General features: G+C 42.2%; 1 protein-coding gene across 2 annotated transcripts in view; it reads left to right on the top strand.

The window, feature by feature from the left end:
- The window catches only part of LOC102781593 (diacylglycerol kinase zeta-like), an 83,827-nt gene that overhangs the window by 24,327 nt on the left and 40,385 nt on the right, over window positions 1–19,115 (top strand). For both annotated transcript variants that reach the window (XM_087836480.1, XM_087836479.1), the window contains 19 exons: window positions 108–176; window positions 288–359; window positions 439–555; window positions 773–838; window positions 3,371–3,469; window positions 3,821–3,903; window positions 6,681–6,741; window positions 8,577–8,690; window positions 9,230–9,367; window positions 9,498–9,576; window positions 9,682–9,737; window positions 9,931–9,993; window positions 10,877–10,950; window positions 11,341–11,452; window positions 12,543–12,629; window positions 12,878–12,990; window positions 13,119–13,219; window positions 16,700–16,779; window positions 16,994–17,032. In XM_087836480.1, the coding sequence (XP_087692606.1) occupies window positions 108–176; window positions 288–359; window positions 439–555; window positions 773–838; window positions 3,371–3,469; window positions 3,821–3,903; window positions 6,681–6,741; window positions 8,577–8,690; window positions 9,230–9,367; window positions 9,498–9,576; window positions 9,682–9,737; window positions 9,931–9,993; window positions 10,877–10,950; window positions 11,341–11,452; window positions 12,543–12,629; window positions 12,878–12,990; window positions 13,119–13,219; window positions 16,700–16,779; window positions 16,994–17,032 (1,623 nt within the window). The remainder of the gene's footprint in view (window positions 1–107; window positions 177–287; window positions 360–438; window positions 556–772; window positions 839–3,370; window positions 3,470–3,820; window positions 3,904–6,680; window positions 6,742–8,576; window positions 8,691–9,229; window positions 9,368–9,497; window positions 9,577–9,681; window positions 9,738–9,930; window positions 9,994–10,876; window positions 10,951–11,340; window positions 11,453–12,542; window positions 12,630–12,877; window positions 12,991–13,118; window positions 13,220–16,699; window positions 16,780–16,993; window positions 17,033–19,115) is intronic.

Here is a 19,115-nt window from a genome sequence, read left to right as displayed (position 1 = left end):
GTTCTGGTTTCTTTCTTTGGATCATCGTACAGTCACAGCTATAAACACTCATGTTCGTTGAATTCTGAGTGTTGTAAATTTCTGCTGTGTTTTTTGTGTGTGCTCAGCCCATTGTGGTTCGCCATCACTGGGTGCATCGGAGACGACAAGAAGGCAAATGCAGACAGTGTGGGAAGGTGTGGAAATGATTGTCTCACTGACGAGCAATAGCGCTGTTGTCCTAAACATCTGCTTTGCATCTTTAACTGAGCAGAAGTGGAAACAAGTTTCTCCGTCTTTGCTTTCAGGGCTTCCAGCAGAAGTTTGCGTTCCACAGTAAAGAGATTGTTGCCATCAGCTGCTCGTGGTGCAAACAGGCTGTGGGTATCACACTGATGCCATTCATGTCTCCAGAGCTCAATAAATGCACATATTATAACCATGCATCTCTTCCATTAGTACCACAACAAGGTTTCTTGCTTCATGCTGCAGCAAATTGAGGAAGCTTGTCCAATGGGTGCTCACGCTGCCCTCATAGTTCCACCCACATGGATAATTCGGGTCAAACGCCATCAGGTAACACTGTTCTTAGTGCTTCCATCCTGCTTCAATTATGAGGTCATTTTGTTGTCTGCTGTCATTCAGGCAGCCATCAGTCAGATCAGTGGTTTCGTGTTACTGCAGGTACTTTAAGTGGTGTGTGGATAGAATAAAAGGAACTGTAGGGGAGCAGTGATGGCAGCACATCCTGATGAAATGATGTGAAATCAGCTGCTTTTTCTCTGTCTCACAGTCATCGATGAAGTCCAGCAAAAAGAAAAAAAGAACATCGTTCAAGAGGAAAAGCAGCAAAAAAGAGGTTAGTCTTGTGCTACAGGGTGGGCTCATACTGCAGATAAAGCTCGAACTCTTGACTTCTTAGGCAAACAGCGAAGCCTGTCTAGTGTTTGTGAGTCTTTGTCATCTTAAATCAACACATGAACACTTTATATAGTTTATTTTTGGAAAAAGAACCTTTGAACAGCACGTTTCTGATGATATCATCTAAACATGGAGGGCAAGCTCAGCCGCGGGTCACATGCTGACATCTTTGTACAGTCCATGCATCACAGTTAGTGCCTTACCTGCATTTATACACATTGTAAAGATGCTATATGACTCCATAAAGGCAGTACAGTGGTGCGGTGGTGAGCACTGTTGCCTCACAGCAAGAAGGTCCTGAGTTCAGTTCCACCACCTGGCCAGGTTTGCGTGTTCTCCTCGTGTTTGTGGGGGTTCCTCCGTCCACTCTCCACGCCGTTAGTGGGGTCAGGTTAACCCTTTAAAGCCGGTCAGAGCGGCACGCTCTGTTTTGTGTAACTATTTTTAAATCCCGGTAGCTCTGCAACCACGTGAGCTAGCGCAATAATTTTTTTTGCATATGAAACCGGAGGAGTTGTACTTACATCTTATGCCATCAGCTTGTCCTCGGTCACAGTTTCCTTCCACATATAGCTTTGCAAAAACTGCATAAAAAGCGCTTGCAGCAACAAAAACATAATATTCCAGAAACACGCTTTGCCGATCCGATCAGCTGTTTGTAACACTTCCTACGTTGGAATAGACGTCAGCGTGAACTATCACATGTCCGCCATGACCTGCCCGAAACTGGAAGTGACGTCATTTTGTGGAAATGTAGTTTTTTACCATCAGGGCCTCATGAGCCTATACTGGTGTTTTTAAAAGTTATCTTTGACTTTCTGACTTTCTGTGTGGTTTCTGGGATGCTTAGGACTCATATTGCACTGCTGGAAATAGTTTATTTTGATGCATATGCTGCTTTTTTGCAAATTTGCATTATAATATTTATTTTCGTTTTTCCTGCAGTTTATAAAAATTGGTGTATTTCAAAAATAAAACTATGAAGACACTCAAAATAAATTTCCTGTGGTGGGAAACTATTTTGTGCAACTTTTTTGTATTTACAGTTTTGAGGGATAAGCCTCTTAAATTTCTCTAACTACAAATATATGTTAAAAAAACAAAAACGATTTTCAATTTTTTTGTAGTTTATTGCACTTTTTTGCAATTTATGTAATTACTATGCACTTAATGCAGACATATTATTAAAATCTAGGCTGTAATGGTTGTATTGATGTATAGCAACTTGAAATGCTCCCAAAAATGGCTCCACAGCATGTAAACATATAATATAAGCTCTGGCGGACTTGGTTCTATGGTCGGTCTTAAAGGGTTAATTGGTCTTTCTAAATTGCCCACTGGTGTGAATGTGAGTGTGAGTTGTTGTTTGTCTCTACGTGTTAGCTCTGCGACAGACTGGCGACCTGTCCAGGGTGCACCCTGCCCCTCCCCCTAAGACAGCTGATAAAGGGTGGAGCCTATTCCAGCTGGGACCGACACAGCCAGCGTCTGTGAAGGTTCTCGGTCATCCAGGCCATCGTAGTCTGAGGAGCTTGGAAAGAAAAGCGTCTGGACATTCGAGTTTCTTGAAGACGTTTCTTAGAACTGAAGAAACTTCTCAGTTCTCAGAGACAATTGGTGGAGAGTCCCAGATTTAAGCCCTGTGAGTGTCCCCAAGAGGGTCCTGGACCCCCTATTGATCCTCTACCTAATCACGTGAGTCAAGGTGTGAAAACGGGTGTAGGTCACAATCAGCCAGGTGACACATTGCTAAACCTGGCCCCACCCTATCATGTGATCTCCTGAGGTCAAGTGGCCCAGGATGTGAAGGATCTCAAAGCTGTATCATAGATGGCAGACAGTTGGTGTGGTAAGCCCCGCCCTCTGTTTGAAGATGGTCGTTCACAGCGGACACAGATGCTTCTTTCACTCCTCTTTCAAACTACGATGACCTGGAGACTGAGAACCTTCACAGCCACAGCTGGGAGAGGCTCCAGCCCCCCCGCCACCCTGAAAATGATAAGAGGACGAATGGATGGATGTTTTTACGAATAGCTATAGATGATTGTAATTGATTGTAATACCACAATCAGTCTGTTTTCTAACTCTAGTTCTGTTTTCTTTTATTTTTGTTTTAGTAAAATGTTGATGTGAGTGTGCGTAAGATGCACTCACTTTATTAAAGCCTCATAAAAGTCAAAGCAGGACTTCTTCAATGTTCACTTCATGTGTAACAGGACGTTTATGAGGAGTCTGAACTGTTCTACAGTCACATTAAATATTGTTTCTGTGATGATGACTGGTTAATATTCTGTGTGTGAGATAAAGCCTGTTTTTTAGGACATGACTTGCTTTTTGTTTGGAACAGGAAACCTTCAGATGTCTTCTAATGAGAAGCTAAAACATCTTTGAGTTTGTGGTCCTTAATTCTATTTTTTAAATACTGCAGTGAGCAACAGCTGCTGTGCTGATCCTGTTTTTTCTCTGACAGGACGGGCGGCAGTGGAAGCCATTCATAATCCGACCCATCCCATCACCGCTTATGAAACCCCTGCTTGTGTTTGTCAATCCCAAGAGTGGAGGAAACCAGGTACTCAGATTTGAAAACAGATACACACCAGTGCAGGCATACAGTCAGTGACCTCGTAGTAGTCCTCTTTTCATCCAAAATGATTTAGATCTGGTGTTTTTGGCAACAGAAAGTTTTAAATTATAAATAAAAAGCAATAAACCACAGGACAAAAACTGGAAAAATAACTAAAATATAAACTATAACTTGGTGTAGTTAACTAACTCATTACCAAAGAGAGAACATTAGTGATCAATCATGTCACTGTTGATGTTTGAGGCCACAATGAAACAAACATGAACATATCTGTGGACTCACAGGAACACAAACTGTGACGAAGTGTGTCTGACTGACTGCTTCTCTGTTGGTCAGGGCACGAAGATTTTGCAGTCCTTCATGTGGTATCTGAACCCCAGACAGGTGTTTGACCTGAGCCAAGGAGGACCAAAGGAGGGGTTAGTGTCTCACACACATGCACATATACATGCACATATACATGCACATATACATATACATGCACACATACATGCACATATACATGCACATACACGTGCACATGTACATGTACATGTGCATATACATATACATGCACATATGTATGCACATATACATATACATGCACACATACATGCACATATGTGCATGTATATGTGCATGTATGTGTGCATGTATATGTATATGTATATGTATATACATGCACATATACATATACATATACATGCACATATACATATACATGCACATATACATATACATGCACATATACACATACATATACATGCACATATACACATACATATACATGCACATATACACATACATATACATGCACATATACACATACATATACATATACATGAACATATACACATACATGCACATATACATATACATATACATGCACATACATATACATGCACATATACATATACATGCACATATACATGCACATATACATGCACATATACATATACATGCACATATACATGCACATATACACATACATGCACATATACATATACATGCACATATACATATACACATACATGCACATATACATATACATGCACATATACACATACATATACATGCACATATACATGCACATATACATATACATGAACATATACACATACATGCACATATACATATACATATACATGCACATATACATATACATGCACATATACATATACATATACATGCACATATACATGCACATATACATGCACATATACATATACATGCACATATACATGCACATATACACATACATGCACATATACATATACATGCACATATACATATACACATACATGCACATATACATATACATGCACATATACACATACATATACATGCACATATACACATACATATACATGCACATATACATGCACATATACACATACATGCACATATACACATACATGCACATATACATATACATGCACATATACATATACATATACATGCACATATACATGCACATATACATGCACATATACACATACATGCACATATACATATACATGCACATATACACATACATATACATGCACATATACATGCACATATACATGCACATATACATATACATGCACATATACACATACATGCACATATACATATACATGCACATATACATGCACATATACATGCACATATACATATACATGCACATATACATGCACATATACACATACATGCACATATACATATACATGCACATATACATGCACATATACACATACATGCACATATACATATACATGCACATATACATATACATATACATGCACATATACATACACATATACACATACATGCACATATACATATACATGCACATATACATATACATGCACATACACATACACATACACACATACATGCACATATACATATACATGCACATACACATATACATATACATGCACATATACATACACATGCACATATACATACACATATACATATACATACACATGCACATGTACAGTTGTGTGAAATAATGTTTTCCACCTTCCTGATTTCCTATTTGTTGTTCAAGGTTCGTCACCCTTAATGTTTCAGACCATCAAACAAAGTTAAATATTAGATAAACAGAAGATAACATGAGTAAACACTAAGTACAGTTACTAAATGAAGCTGTTTATTATTGTTTATTATTAAAGGGAAAAAGTTCCACCCCACCCTCGTTTAACATAAATTAACTGCGGTGTGGTTTACTGTGGTGAAGCTTAAACCCAGGCCTGATTACTGCCACCACCTGTTCTTAGTCAAGAAGTCACTTAACTATGACCAGCCTGACAAAGGGAAGTAGACCAAGACCAGAATGAGAGCCATTATCCACAGAAGGCAAAGACAAGGAACGGCAGCGAACCTTCCCAGAAGTGGCCAGCTGGCCAAAAATACCCCAAGAGCACAGTAATGATTTATCCAATAGAGCAACATCCAAAGAACTGCAGGCCTCACTTTCCTCAGTTAAGGTCAGTGTTCATGACTCCACCATAAGACAGACGCAGGGCAAAACTGGCCTGCAAGAGTTCTGAGAAGAAACCCACTGCTGAGCAAAAAGGAACATAAAGGCATCTGGATGACCCCCAAGACATTTTGAAAAGTGTTCTGTGGACTGAAGAGACAGAAGTTAAATTTTTTCGGTGTGCCTCATCACATCTTGTGTAAAAATAGCACAGCATTTCAGAAAAAGGATCATACCAACAGTAAATTGGCTGGTGGTGGTTGTGTGAAGGTCTGGGGCAGGACCTGGAGACTGGCTGCAGTAAATGGAAGCTTCAGTTCTACTGAAGCTTTCTGAAGGAGAATGTCCGGCCATCTGTTTGTGACCTCGAAGACGCTTCTGTTCTGCAGCAGGATAATGATCAAAAACACACCAGCAAGTCCACCTCTGAGTGGCTTAAAAACAAAATGAAGACTTTGGAGTGGCCGAGTCAAAGTCCTGACCTGACTCAGATCTAAAAGGCTGTTCATCCTCAAAAACCCTCAAATGAGGTTGAATTACAACAATTCTACAAAGATGATACTTGTATTGTCCTTGTCTAATATTTGAATTTGTTTGATGATCTGAAACATTTAAGTGTGACAAACATACCAAAAAAAACAGGAAATCGGACACTTTTTCACAGCACTGTATATTTGCTGATCTGCTGTGATAGAATGAACTGATTTATGAACTGAACTGAATTAACCATTGACCTTTGTCTTGTAGTTTGGAGCTGTATCGTAAAGTCCATAACCTGAGGATACTGGCCTGTGGAGGAGACGGCACTGTAAGAATGACCACATGCACACATATTAATATGTTCACTTTGGAAAAGTCATGTGCATTTGCATTCAGCTGCTGCCTGGGAATAAATTATTTACTAGGTGGAATGATTTCTCTTACCTCTATTTCAAAATAGTCCCAGATATAAGAAAAGTTTGGTTAATTGCTGATCATTAGCTACAAGAGCAAAAGCTAGAGTGTTTTTCACTCCCAGGATCTGCTGGACCAAGCTTTTTAAAACAAAACTGTAATAGTAGTACAGAGCCCTGCTTATACCGTTCTTGCTTTTAATTAGGGTGTAAAACTACAAATCAAATGAATTATAATGTGTTTTTAATTTGCATATTATTTAGACTAGGAAGGAAGTTGATCGATGGATGGATAGATTTCCAGTTTCAAACTTTCGGCTCGGCTTCCCCTCATGAGATCTGGTTTAGAGATGCTGTTCTTCCTCTGACATCACAACGTCTCAGACCTTTGCTGACTGGAGACTTGGGCTCTTTATTTTGCGAAATCTCTAGTGATCATCTTTCTGCAGAGCGCTTTAGAGGGTTGTCCCTGCAGGCTACACTAGCTGCAGGTTGATTTAGTTGAATGAACCTCTGACTGGCAGAATAAATGCACGAGTGTCATCTGAGCACTGCTTCAAGGAAACCTTACTTTTTGTACTAAGGAGTTAAAATGTTCAATGTCACTAATTAGCTTCCATTTGATTGGTTTAGACAGGTAGTACAGAACAGTCAGTTTCTGACCAGTATCTTTATTTATAATCCAACAGGACTAATCAATCAATAAATATGTAATTCATATCCTATAAAGTCTCTAAGTAAAAGCAAAGTAAAGTGTAACATGGAGCATATTTAAACTGAAATCAAATTCCCACCGCTTCACAATCTGCTGCGAACTGTTCCATTCACCTGATGAGGGCAACAGAACCACATCATCTGCAAAAAGCAGAGATGAGATTCTGAGACCTCCAAAGTGAAAGCCTTGCGCCACTTGGCTACACCTAGAGATGCAGAACAGAGGGCGACCGTGGCTCAGGGGGTTGGGAAGCGCATCTGTAACCGGAAGGTCGCCGGTTCGATCCCCGGGCTCTCTGTCTTGGTCGTTGTGTCCTTGGGCAAGACACTTCACCCTACTGGTGTTGGCCAACCTCGCTTCTGTCAGTCTGCCCCAGGGCAGCTGTGGCTACAACCGTAGCTGCTTCCACCAGTGTGTGAATGCGAGAGTGAATAAATAGTGGCATTGTAAAGCGCTTTGAGGGCCTTGAAAAGCGCTATATAAACCCAATCCATTATTATTATTATTAGTTTTGGTAGTCAGGGATCGGTCTGCCAGGGCCTGCTCCCGGCTGCCACCCGACACACCTTCCACCCGACTCCAACAGTGCCTCGTGCGGGTAGTGGGCCTACAGGAGGATGGGCCCATGTCCTTTGTCGAGTTGCACCTGCCCCATGGACTAAGGCCCGACCACCAGACGCTTGCCTCGAGGATCCTCCCCAGGCCTGGCTCCAGAGTGGGGCCCCGGTAACCCTATCCCGTGCAGTGTGAACTGTTTCCTCAATGTTCTACTCATAGTGGTCTTTTGAATCGCTCTTGGTCTCCCCCCTCGCGTTGACAAGCTATACAAGCGGCTAAACAACCGTTAGCGCGGTTAGCTCGTTAACGTGTTAGCGCTGTACAGCCCCATGCACAGGGCAAACTGCGTTAACTCGCTAACGGAGATTTGCCACATTAATGCGGTTGTGATGTTAAAGTCATTTTGTGTGTCTCTGTGTGTGTGTGTGTGTCTGTGTGTGTGTGTGTGTGTGTGTGTGTGTGCGTGCATTGAACCAGGTGGGTTGGATCCTATCGTGTCTTGATGAACTGGCATTAACCCCCCAGCCTCCGGTTGCTGTGTTACCACTTGGGACAGGAAATGACCTTGCTAGGACCCTTAACTGGGGAGGGGTGGGTACAAACTAAGAAACACACACACACATCTAACATGAATAAATCCAGACTCCAGTCGCTGGCTGCTGGAAATCAAACTTCTTTGTATCAACATTTATCATGTCTTCTAACTCTTGTGTGTCTGCCATGTTTTTACGTTTAGATTTACCTCCAGTCTGTTTATAGGTTTGGATTAACCCTGAGTTTCACCTCCTGTAGCGTTTGATTTTGGAAGTGACTGTTTTTTTAAAAGTAAAAAAGCAAAATGTTTTAGTGAGCCTTTGACTTGGCATGAAGTCTACAAGTGTCTGCAAAGTGCTGGATGGATGGAACAACATTCTCCCCAAATTTATTTTGGTTTGTGGTGGTGTCTTAAACATAGGCACATAATCAGCCACAGGAGGGGCCATAGCTTTTTATTTATTTTAATGTATTTTAATTTTGTGCTCTGCGGATGTTTGCACGCTGGAAAGCATGCTATGATGAAGGTGAACCCTCAGAACTTTCCTTAAATGTGTCACATATCTGTATATTTGTGCGTGCATGAATGCATTCAGGGCTACACGGATGAACCTCTGTCTAAGATCCTGTCTCATGTGGAGGAGGGAACAGCTGTCCAGCTAGACAGGTGGAACCTCCTGGTTGAACCAAACCACAGTGCAGGGGCTGAGCCAGATGAACAGCAAACTGATAAGGTCAGTGCATACACATGCACAGGCATGCACATGGACACACACATACCTGGGACTCTCTACACACTCTCAAGCAATGGATTTACCAATGTGACCTCAGCTAACCAGTGTGTGTGTGTCTGCATGGTCTCAGCTTCCTCTGGATGTTTTCAACAATTACTTCAGCCTTGGATTTGATGCCCACGTGACTCTTGAATTTCACGAGTCGAGAGGTACAAACACCAGTGTGACACAAAGATTCACATTCTGACGTGGCTTGTTTGGTGGCTCTGGATCTGGAGCATGTGCTTCATTTACTGTCTGTCTGACTGTTTCAGAGGCCAACCCAGAGAAGTTTAACAGTCGTTTCAGGAATAAGATGTTCTACGCTGGGGTGAGTTTACCCTCAAGTTTAAAATCATGTTGGAAGCATGTGTCTTTAACAATGATCCAACTTAAAGGACCACTGCTCGTTTTTCAAATTCTGTTCCAATCAGTCAATCATGTCTGTGTGACTGGTGCAACCAATAAGCAAAGAATAAGGGCCTGCTTTGATTTCATGATGCACTCCTGCTTGTCTCACACAGACGGCATTCTCAGATTTCCTGATGGGAAGCTCCAAAGACCTGTCAAAGCACATCAAAGTGGTGGTAAGTAGCTGTCAGCCAAACCTCTGTCTGTCCGATTCAGATCTTATACACCGTATTCAGATACAGTAGAATATGGCCCAAGCAAGAGAGTACTTATCATTGGTAACTGCAGTGTGTGCACACACCCAGTCAAAGGTTTATGGACACTCCAGCAGGTATCATTAACTCTGACCCACATAGCAAGCAGGCCTGGACTGGATCTTCTGACTGGCTGGTGTCATGGCAGAGTGTATGTCAGGTCTGGCAATGATGGCACTATTTATCTTCCTATTTTCCTATTTTAGTTAGAAGACCCAAATGCCATGTTGTAATACTATACTGCTATGGTAGCCAACGTTTCAAATGCAGGGTTGACAGGTTTGTGAGTGTACACTTTATCCAAAACCTAGTGTTTACTCATCTTTGCCAGTGGGAGGCTGTAGCTCAGGAGGTAGAGCCAGCAGTGTGTCTGCAACTGGCCCGTGGCTGCACACCACCTACAGATGGCCCACATACTGCAAAGAATGACGGCCCTTTGGTGGCCGTCATTCTTTGCAGCATTCTTTGCAGCACAGGACCACCAGTGTGTCTGCAAGTGGCCTTGTGCTGGCCCATGTGTGGGCCACCTCTGGCAAAGCTGATCTGGGCCACCAAAGGGCCGTCATTCTTTGCAGTATGTGGGCCATGTGTAAGCACATTGTGTGGGCTGGATCCAGGCCATGCCAATTTTGCTATGTGGGGAAGTGTGAGTAAGGACCAGCTGAGTGAGGCGGTTAGTCTTTGTGCTTCTCTTTGGCATTTTAGGACTTTTTAATGGCAGAAGGCTACTTTTTCCACGATAATGCCAAAGTGATGAGTTTAAGTCCATCTGTATCTCTCTTCCTCTCTTTGTCTCCCTCTCCAGTGTGATGGGACAGATTTAACAGCAAAGGTTCAGGACTTGAAGCTACAGTGCCTGGTCTTCCTCAACATCCCCAGGTCAGTCAGTGTACTGACAGAAAACTGCTACTTGTACACATTACCATCTATGTAAGCTGTGACTAGTAACACGAAGACATACATGTCAGTCAGGCTGCCGGGTGTGCAGCATTAACAAATGTAAAGGGTATCCTAAGTCAGCCCTATCAGGAGAGCTTTGGTTACAAAAGTATGTTGTGTTTGTCATGTGTTGTTACATTAATGGCGAGATTCACATTGGTCCAAAGGCACATTTCCTGTTCAGAATAAAGAGAAGCAGAGCAGCTGTAAATATCATAAGAGAACTGCAGCTGTGGTGGAAAGTGTTTCATTCAAACAAATAAAGAGCGTTGGACACTCATGTTGAAGCAGGTGTTTCTGTGTTCGTGATCGTACTTGTTGTGTTCCCAGGTATTGTGCAGGCACCACACCGTGGGGTAACCCCAGTGAGCATCATGACTTTGAACCTCAACGCCATGACGACGGATACATCGAAGTCATCGGATTCACGATGACTTCACTGGTATGGCGTTCTCTCTGTGTCCTGGTAACCATGGTTACAAAGGAGGATGACCAGCTCCTACCTGAGTGCCTTTGTTTTGTTTTTGATTGAGAACATGTTCTTATTTAGACAGTATTTCCAGAACCTTGAAAAAAATGTCATAATTACAGAATTATGACAGATTATTAGGTACACTTTGCTACTACCGCATAGATACAGCAAAAAGACGGAAACATCATCATATTCACATGATAGCATCACATAGCTGCTGCAGATCTGTCAGCTGCCCGTTCTTGATCTCAAACCACATTCAGTACATCACAAAGGTGCTGTGGGGCTGATGAGTACAGTGAACTCACCTTCCTGTTTGAGGACCCCGTGGTCAGCAACAATACTCTGGCGGGCTATGGCAGGGGATATGCACCAGCAGCAGCTTGAACGGTTTATACCAGGCAGGAAGGAACTGTGCTCTTTGTTCTTTACACCAAACTGTGTCATCAACATCACGCCAGGCGTCGTCTTCCAGTCTGGCTGTGCAGTGTGAGCCTTTGCAAACTGTACACTCAACTTCCTGTTCCTGGTTGATAGAGGGGCAAAAGTGTGTTCTGCTACTATAGCCCGGCTGCTTCGAGGTTCAGTGTGTTGTGCATTCAGAGATGCTCTTCTGTATCCTTGGTTGTAACATGTGGTCATTTATACTTTTGCCGTCCAATCAGCTCGAAGCACATTCTCCTGACCTGATACGTCAACGTCAGGTTATTTTATTATCAGACGCTGCTATTCGTGCTTGACTTCAGCTCTATGGCCAATTTAAACTCACTAGTTAAGCAGCTGGTAATGTTTGTTGTGGGCTGCAGATGTTTCAGCCTCCTGGTTGAACTTAGATGGGACAGGTCTACATTTAGCTTTTTCTGTTTACGTTTTCTGATAGAAGGATCTATCCTAATTATTACCTAATTATTATTATTATGTTGTAAAGCTGCAGAGCTCTTTAATAGGAGCTTTAATTGGACGTAGTGATTTGAAACTTCCACCATAAGTTGGAGTGTTGTGTAAAAGCACTGTGTTGTTCTAAGTGTGTGTGTGTGTGTGTGTGTGTGTGTGTGTGTAGGCTACTCTTCAGGTTGGAGGTCACGGTGAGAGGTTGAACCAGTGCAGAGAAGTGATCCTCACCACTACTAAACCTCTCCCAGTGCAGGTAAATGGTCCACATGAGCCGCGTTCTGTAGCCATGTGCTTTTTAATGTTGAATGTACACCTTTGCACTGAGGTAACATCCAGCACTGTCACTGGACCTGCTTCCTGTTTACACACTTGTACCCATTGTTCCCACTGACTGGCTCTCAAGTAACACCTCAGTCTTCTGCTGATGTCTAAGTACATTTGGGAATCTGTGGGTTTGGTCTGCTTAGCTAATTGAGGCTATTGCCTTTGTATTGCTTTTAGGTGGACGGTGAACCTTGCAGACTTGCTCCATCAGTCATCCATATCAGCCTCAGAAACCAGGCCAATATGGTTCAGAAAACCAAACGACGAACCTCTATACCACACCTCAACGAGTACGTTCTTTTCAGTCACTCGCTGCAGCAGCAGCCAAATCCAACCCTGCGAGCAGCGTGCGTCATATGACACGTGCGGGTTTCACTGAGCATTTGCTAAAAGTCTCTGGGCCGTGTTTGTGTCTCAGTCAGCAGCCGGTCCCGGAGAGGCTGAGGATCAGAGTCAGCCGGATCAGCATGAGTGACTACGAGGCTCTGCACTACGACAAGGACAAACTACGGCAAGCATGTAAGGACAGACACCCTTACTAACATCTGTGTGTCCACTCAGTCACATTGCATTTAGGGCTGCTCGATTATGGCAAAAATGATAATCACGATTAAATCTCGATTATTTGACGATATTTATTTAACAATAACAATGTGTTGAATAATGACTTTAAAAAATAATATAAAATAATGCAAATACTGATAACAGTGCAAATGTTTGCAATATAAAAATAAATGAAAGATGTAAACATCTATGTTTAGTGAACTTTGCAGTGTTGCTCTGTGGTGCAGCTACGACACTGTAGCAAAGTTTACACACTGTGTCCACTTGATCCACGTCTGACTGAACCCATAATGTTTCCACACCACTCAAGTTTTTTTACCTCTTTTCAACCAACAGCATCACTCTCCTCTCCAAATAACTTCTGCTTAGCTCTCCGAGCTTCCCTCGGGTCTTCTTAATCAGCGGTCCCCAACCCCCGGGCCTCGGACCGGTACCGATCCGTGAGTCGTTTGGTACCGGGCCGCGAGAGTTGAGGCTCAGGTGTGAAATGTAGTTTTCAGGGTTTTTATCGGTTTTCAGCGTTATTTTGTTATCGTTTTTATCGTTTACTCAGTTTTCCTGGGTCTTTTCACGTGTGTTATGAATAAATCTTCTTTTTTTCGGTACCAGTACTAGTTTTATTTTGTTGTATTTTTCTGCGACACCTTAAAGGCCGGTCCGTGAAAATATTGTCGGGCATAAACCGGTCCGTGGTGCAAAAAAGGTTGGAGACCGCTGCTCTTAATTGTTGTGACACGTGTTCGAAACGCAGAGAGGTGCGCTCGATTTGCCACACGGAGCAGCGCGAGAGTAAAGCACGAGGGAGGGGCTAATAATCGGCTCAGTCATTTTTAATGATCGTTGAAAGCCCAGATCGTAATCGTGATTAAAATTCGATTAATTGAGCAGCACTATTGCTGACGCACCGCTGTGAACGCATTCTGCTTCTGTCTTCATATGCACGCTTCACTCATGATGTCACAAATATATGTTTTTATCATTGTCCATGTGACCGTGGCTTCCTCACTGGAAGTTTATAACAGAGTTACTCAGTTTGGGTTGATCCACACACACATGCATGTCTGAGTTATTAGGACAATAATATTTATATCACTGTTGTGAAGCTGCCAGATAACTGAGGATCCCTTCAGTCTAACATGCGGGACAGCCCAGCCTAACATGCTTTCTGCAGCTGTTTGCCAAACAAATATTTTCACCGTCTCAGTGAACATCCAGGGACTCAGCTGAGGACACTGTACCAAGAGTACTGTTGGATCTCATGTATGGGTTCTGTCTCGTGGCTGTATTGTCACTTATCAAGTAAAGTGTTGCTGATTGGCCAACACAACACTCAAACACCTGGAATTTGGCTGAATTTCCTGCTGGCTGGGATGCAAGTAACTGAATTTGATAACATCAGCTCAAAGAAGTAGGGACAGGAGTACGTAGTGATGAACCTGCCACACACCAACTGTTTAAAAATATGTAATTAAATAAGATTCAGTAAACTGTCGGCTTATGTAGCGTAGCTGAATGACAGCAGCATCTTCAGGCTGACGAGGAAATAAAAACTGCTCGGTGATTGAAAGGTGGAGAAGAGGCGTGAAGGTCAACATGCTCATTTTCAGCCATCTACCCAGACGCCATCTCAGTCGTTCGCCATCGCTGTGCTCGCGTCAGACCTCCTCATTTCATTTCATGCTGCACAGCAGAGGACAGCGCACGTCTCCGATGTTTCAGGAAAGGGACGGCTCTATGATCTTCCTCATTAGAGACAATTACAGTCAGTGGGCTGTGCAGCCGTGCACACGCAGTGCTACGTCAGACCACATGGTGGCGCTGTTACCTTTGTTGTTACAAACAGCAGTTTCATAACACTGTAAACTGGTGATAATGGTAAATTTTATGTTTCATTTGCAAAGACAACATATGATTGCAGGTCTTTGCCCAAAGTGGAAACATCGTTGTTAATATTTTTCATTGCTTATTAAGAATTCATGGTGGCATTACCTCATCGCTTTGTTTTCAATATATTTCCAGCATGTTTTGGTTTCAGATAATTAGCATCATATTTTATGCCTCGTTCTCTGTTCTCGCTCGCAGAAGTTTTCATTACGTAAGTCCATCACTGCTCTCAGCTCGTATGTGTCACACTCAGGGAGACGATTAAAAAAGAGAAAAACATTTCGTAGCCAGAGGCTCAGTGTATCATCTCAATGCCACTCCTGTGGCTCTGTGTGCACGCCAAGCATAGAGACGCTTTCATAAAGGTTGAAGGATGTTTAATAACTATACGGTTTCATTACATTTATTGTTACTACCAAAACAGCAGCTCACTTTTAGTTGTAGCTTATTATCTGTAAGCTGTGACTGCGTTTACAGTCAATAGGAAATAAAAGAGAATAGAAATTGCGAATGTGCAAGCTGCTGAATCGAAACCAGTGAAAACAGCACAATAGAAAGAGAATAGAAACGCAAAGTTAACAGTGCAGAAGTACTGTTGTAAGTCGCACTAACACTTCCAAACACTAGCAGGGATCTTTTGAAGTGTTGGGATTATGGCTAACTGCAGGTAAACACTGCAGTCTGAGAACGAAGGCGTTCTTCTCTTTTTCTGAAGCTTCAGTTTCCCTGGAAAACAATCTGCCTGTTTTACTGGTTCTACATGTTTTTGCCTTGTCTGTTACTCGGAAAGGTCAGTGCAGCAGCTGCCTTTGAAAGCAGCGCTGTGGTGACTGTTTGAAGGTGTGTCTGGCTAATAGAGCGCTGTCCGCGCCTGCTTTCACGAAATATTGTGAGAGAAGTCAATTAGCAAAAAAGTAAACAAGCCACACTTTTCTTGAACCTGTCAAGCTTTCACTGGGCTGCTGTTAGCGAAGCAACCGTAGTGTGTGTGTGTGTGTGTGTCTCTTCACGCAGTCTGACAGCTTTTCCAGCACAATGAGCTGTGTGATGTTCAGCCAGCAGTGTTGTGCTGGTGCAGGCTGCTGGCCTGGGCTGCCTCATGGGGCAGGTTTTTTTCTTTCAGCATCCACATCGGCTTACTGATGGGAAGCCAGCTTGGTCAGGCTTATTTATTCAAATAAAAGTTACTGGTGCCATTATCAATTTGGCACTAAATACTAAATTTTGGCCCTGGATGAAAACCATCTGATGTGCAGTTGTCCAATATGTTGTCATTTTACGGACTCAATGACTCATTTGAAAGAAAACGTCTTCTGCTCCTGCTTGTGCTGAATGAAGGTGTTTACTTACAGTTTGTAGTTCCCAGTTTGGCCCATAGGAACCACAGTACTGCAGCTCACATGTATACTTGGTAACATTTAAGTGCGATCCCAGCTCTGAGTCGCGCGCTACATGAGCAGAATTAGACTGTCAGGGTCCTGAGGACTGCAGAGTGTATAAGTAGATATCAAAGTGCTGGTGGATAATTGTCCTGTTCCTCTGTATCTGCAGCCATTCCTCTGGGACTGATCGTGGTTCCTGGTGACAGTGACTTGGAGACCTGCAGAGAACACATCCAGCGATTACAAGAGGTAAGAAGAAGAAGAGAGAACAAGAGTGGCAGAGGAGATATGTTGAGATGAAAGGGTCATTGTTCTGTGTTATTAAAGAGAAAAATGCAGTGACACAAAATCGTGAAGAAGAACGAAAACTCTTTTTAAAAGTTGGAGTAAAGCTAATTAAGCTCCATGTCTGTGCGTCAGTGCGTTTCCTTCTACATTCCCATGCTCTTATCTCTACCTTTAGGACTTCTGCTCTCTTCATCCTATACCTGTGGGACTGCAGGTTGGTAGTGAAATGTCGGGCTTTATGTTCTACACTTGTTTGGCTCAGAGACACATGGGAAATAAAAGCTTGCTCAACACTTTTGTATTCTAGTTTTAATCGGAAAACAGACTCGTTTCTGTAGCAATGAAAGCCGAATGTTCACAGTAATCAAGAACATTTAAAAATTTAGTTTTTCCTTTTGTTGTTAATGAAACTGATTATTTTTTTATTAGCTTGAACGCTTTGGTTGGTTAAGAATCCCCCTGAAAGGTTCATCTTGGTAATATTGATTTCTATGGTGTGCATAGCCTGAATATGAGAGCATCCAGAGTGAGTGTGTCTACAAAGAGATCTGCAGTAAAAGTGTGACTATTGGCCAAAATATTACTGACTTGTTCTGTTGTTGTTCTGTTATCTTTGAGTGCAGTTTTATTTAACTTTATAGGAAAACTAGAATACCATAGTTGGGTTATTGATACTACTGATAGAAGCATCCAGAATAATCCTCAACGTCTTTTAGACCCCATTCCTACAAAACTGCTCAAAGAAGTCCTGCCATTAATTAATTCTTCGATCTTATATATGATCAACCTATCTCTAATAATCGGCTATGTACCACAGGCCTTCAAGCTGGCTGCAGTTAAACCTTTACTCAAAAAGCCATCTCTAGACCCAGCAGTCTTAGCTAATTATAGGCCAATCTCCAACCTTCCTTTCATATCAAACATCCTTGAAAGAGTAGTTGTCAAACAGCTAACAGATCATCTGCAGAGGAATGGTTTATTTGAAGAGTTTCAGTCAGGTTTCAGAGCTCATCACAGCACAGAAACAGCTTTAGTGAAGGTTACAAATGATCTTCTTATGGCCTCTGACAGTGGACTCATCTCTGTGCTTGTCCTTCTTGACCTTAGTGCAGCATTCGATACTGTCGACCATAATATCCTATTAGAGCGATTAGAACATGCTGTAGGTATTACAGGTATTGCACTGCAGTGGTTTGTATCATATCTATCTAATAGACTCCAATTTGTGCATGTAAATGGAGAGTCCTCTTCACACACTGAGGTTAATTATGGAGTTCCACAGGGTTCAGTGCTAGGACCAATTCTGTTTACATTATACATGCTTCCCTTAGGCAGCATCATTAGAAGACATAGCATACATTTTCACTGCTATGCAGATGACACCCAGCTCTATCTGTCCATGAAGCCAGATAACACACACCAATTAGTTAAACTGCAGCAATGTCTTAAAGACATAAAGACTTGGATGGCCACTAACTTTCTGCTTCTTAACTCAGATAAAACTGAGGTCATTGTACTCGGCGCTGAAAAGCTTAGAAATATGGTATCTAACCAGATTCTTACTCTGGATGGCATTACCTTGGCCTCCAGTAACACTGTGAGGAACCTTGGAGTCATTTTTGACCAGGATATGTCCTTCAACGCACATATTAAACAAATATGTAAGACTGCGTTCTTCCATTTGCGCAACATCTCTAAAATTAGAAATATCCTGTCTCAGAGTGACGCTGAAAAACTAGTTCATGCATTTATTACTTCCAGGCTAGACGACTGTAATTCATTATTATCAGGAAGTCCTAAAAACTCCCTGAAAAGCCTTCAGCTAATCCAAAATGCTGCAGCAAGAGTCCTGACAGGGACTAGAAAGAGAGAGCATATTTCTCCTGTTTTGGCTTCCTGTTAAATCCAGAATTCAAAATCCTGCTCCTCACATACAAGGTCTTAAATAATCAGGCCCCATCTTATCTTAATGACCTTGTAGCATCATATCACCCTATCAGAGCACTTCGCTCTCACACTGCAGGCTGACTTGGTAAAAGGTAAACGTGTTAGAATAAGATGGAAGGTTAGACAAATAAGCAAATCGCATCATTCTAGCTGATGAATTTTGTTATCTCAAAATAAAAAATCTTGAAACTTCTGTTTATACCACATGTAGGTTTTGCTCTACACTAGACAACTGTGGTAAAACTGTAGAATGAAAAAATGTGAACGAGTGTGGGTTCAGCCTTCAGTAGAAACATTTCTATCAAAGGCTGACCTTAGGAAATATCAGTTAATACAACAACATTCATTTT

This window comes from Neolamprologus brichardi, chromosome 23 (genome assembly GCF_056152115.1).
Source record: "Neolamprologus brichardi isolate AB-2024 chromosome 23, ASM5615211v1, whole genome shotgun sequence".
Taxonomy (NCBI): domain Eukaryota; kingdom Metazoa; phylum Chordata; class Actinopteri; order Cichliformes; family Cichlidae; genus Neolamprologus; species Neolamprologus brichardi.
The sequence above is the reverse complement of the archived record's forward strand: the minus strand, read 5'-3'. Positions and strand labels throughout refer to the sequence as shown.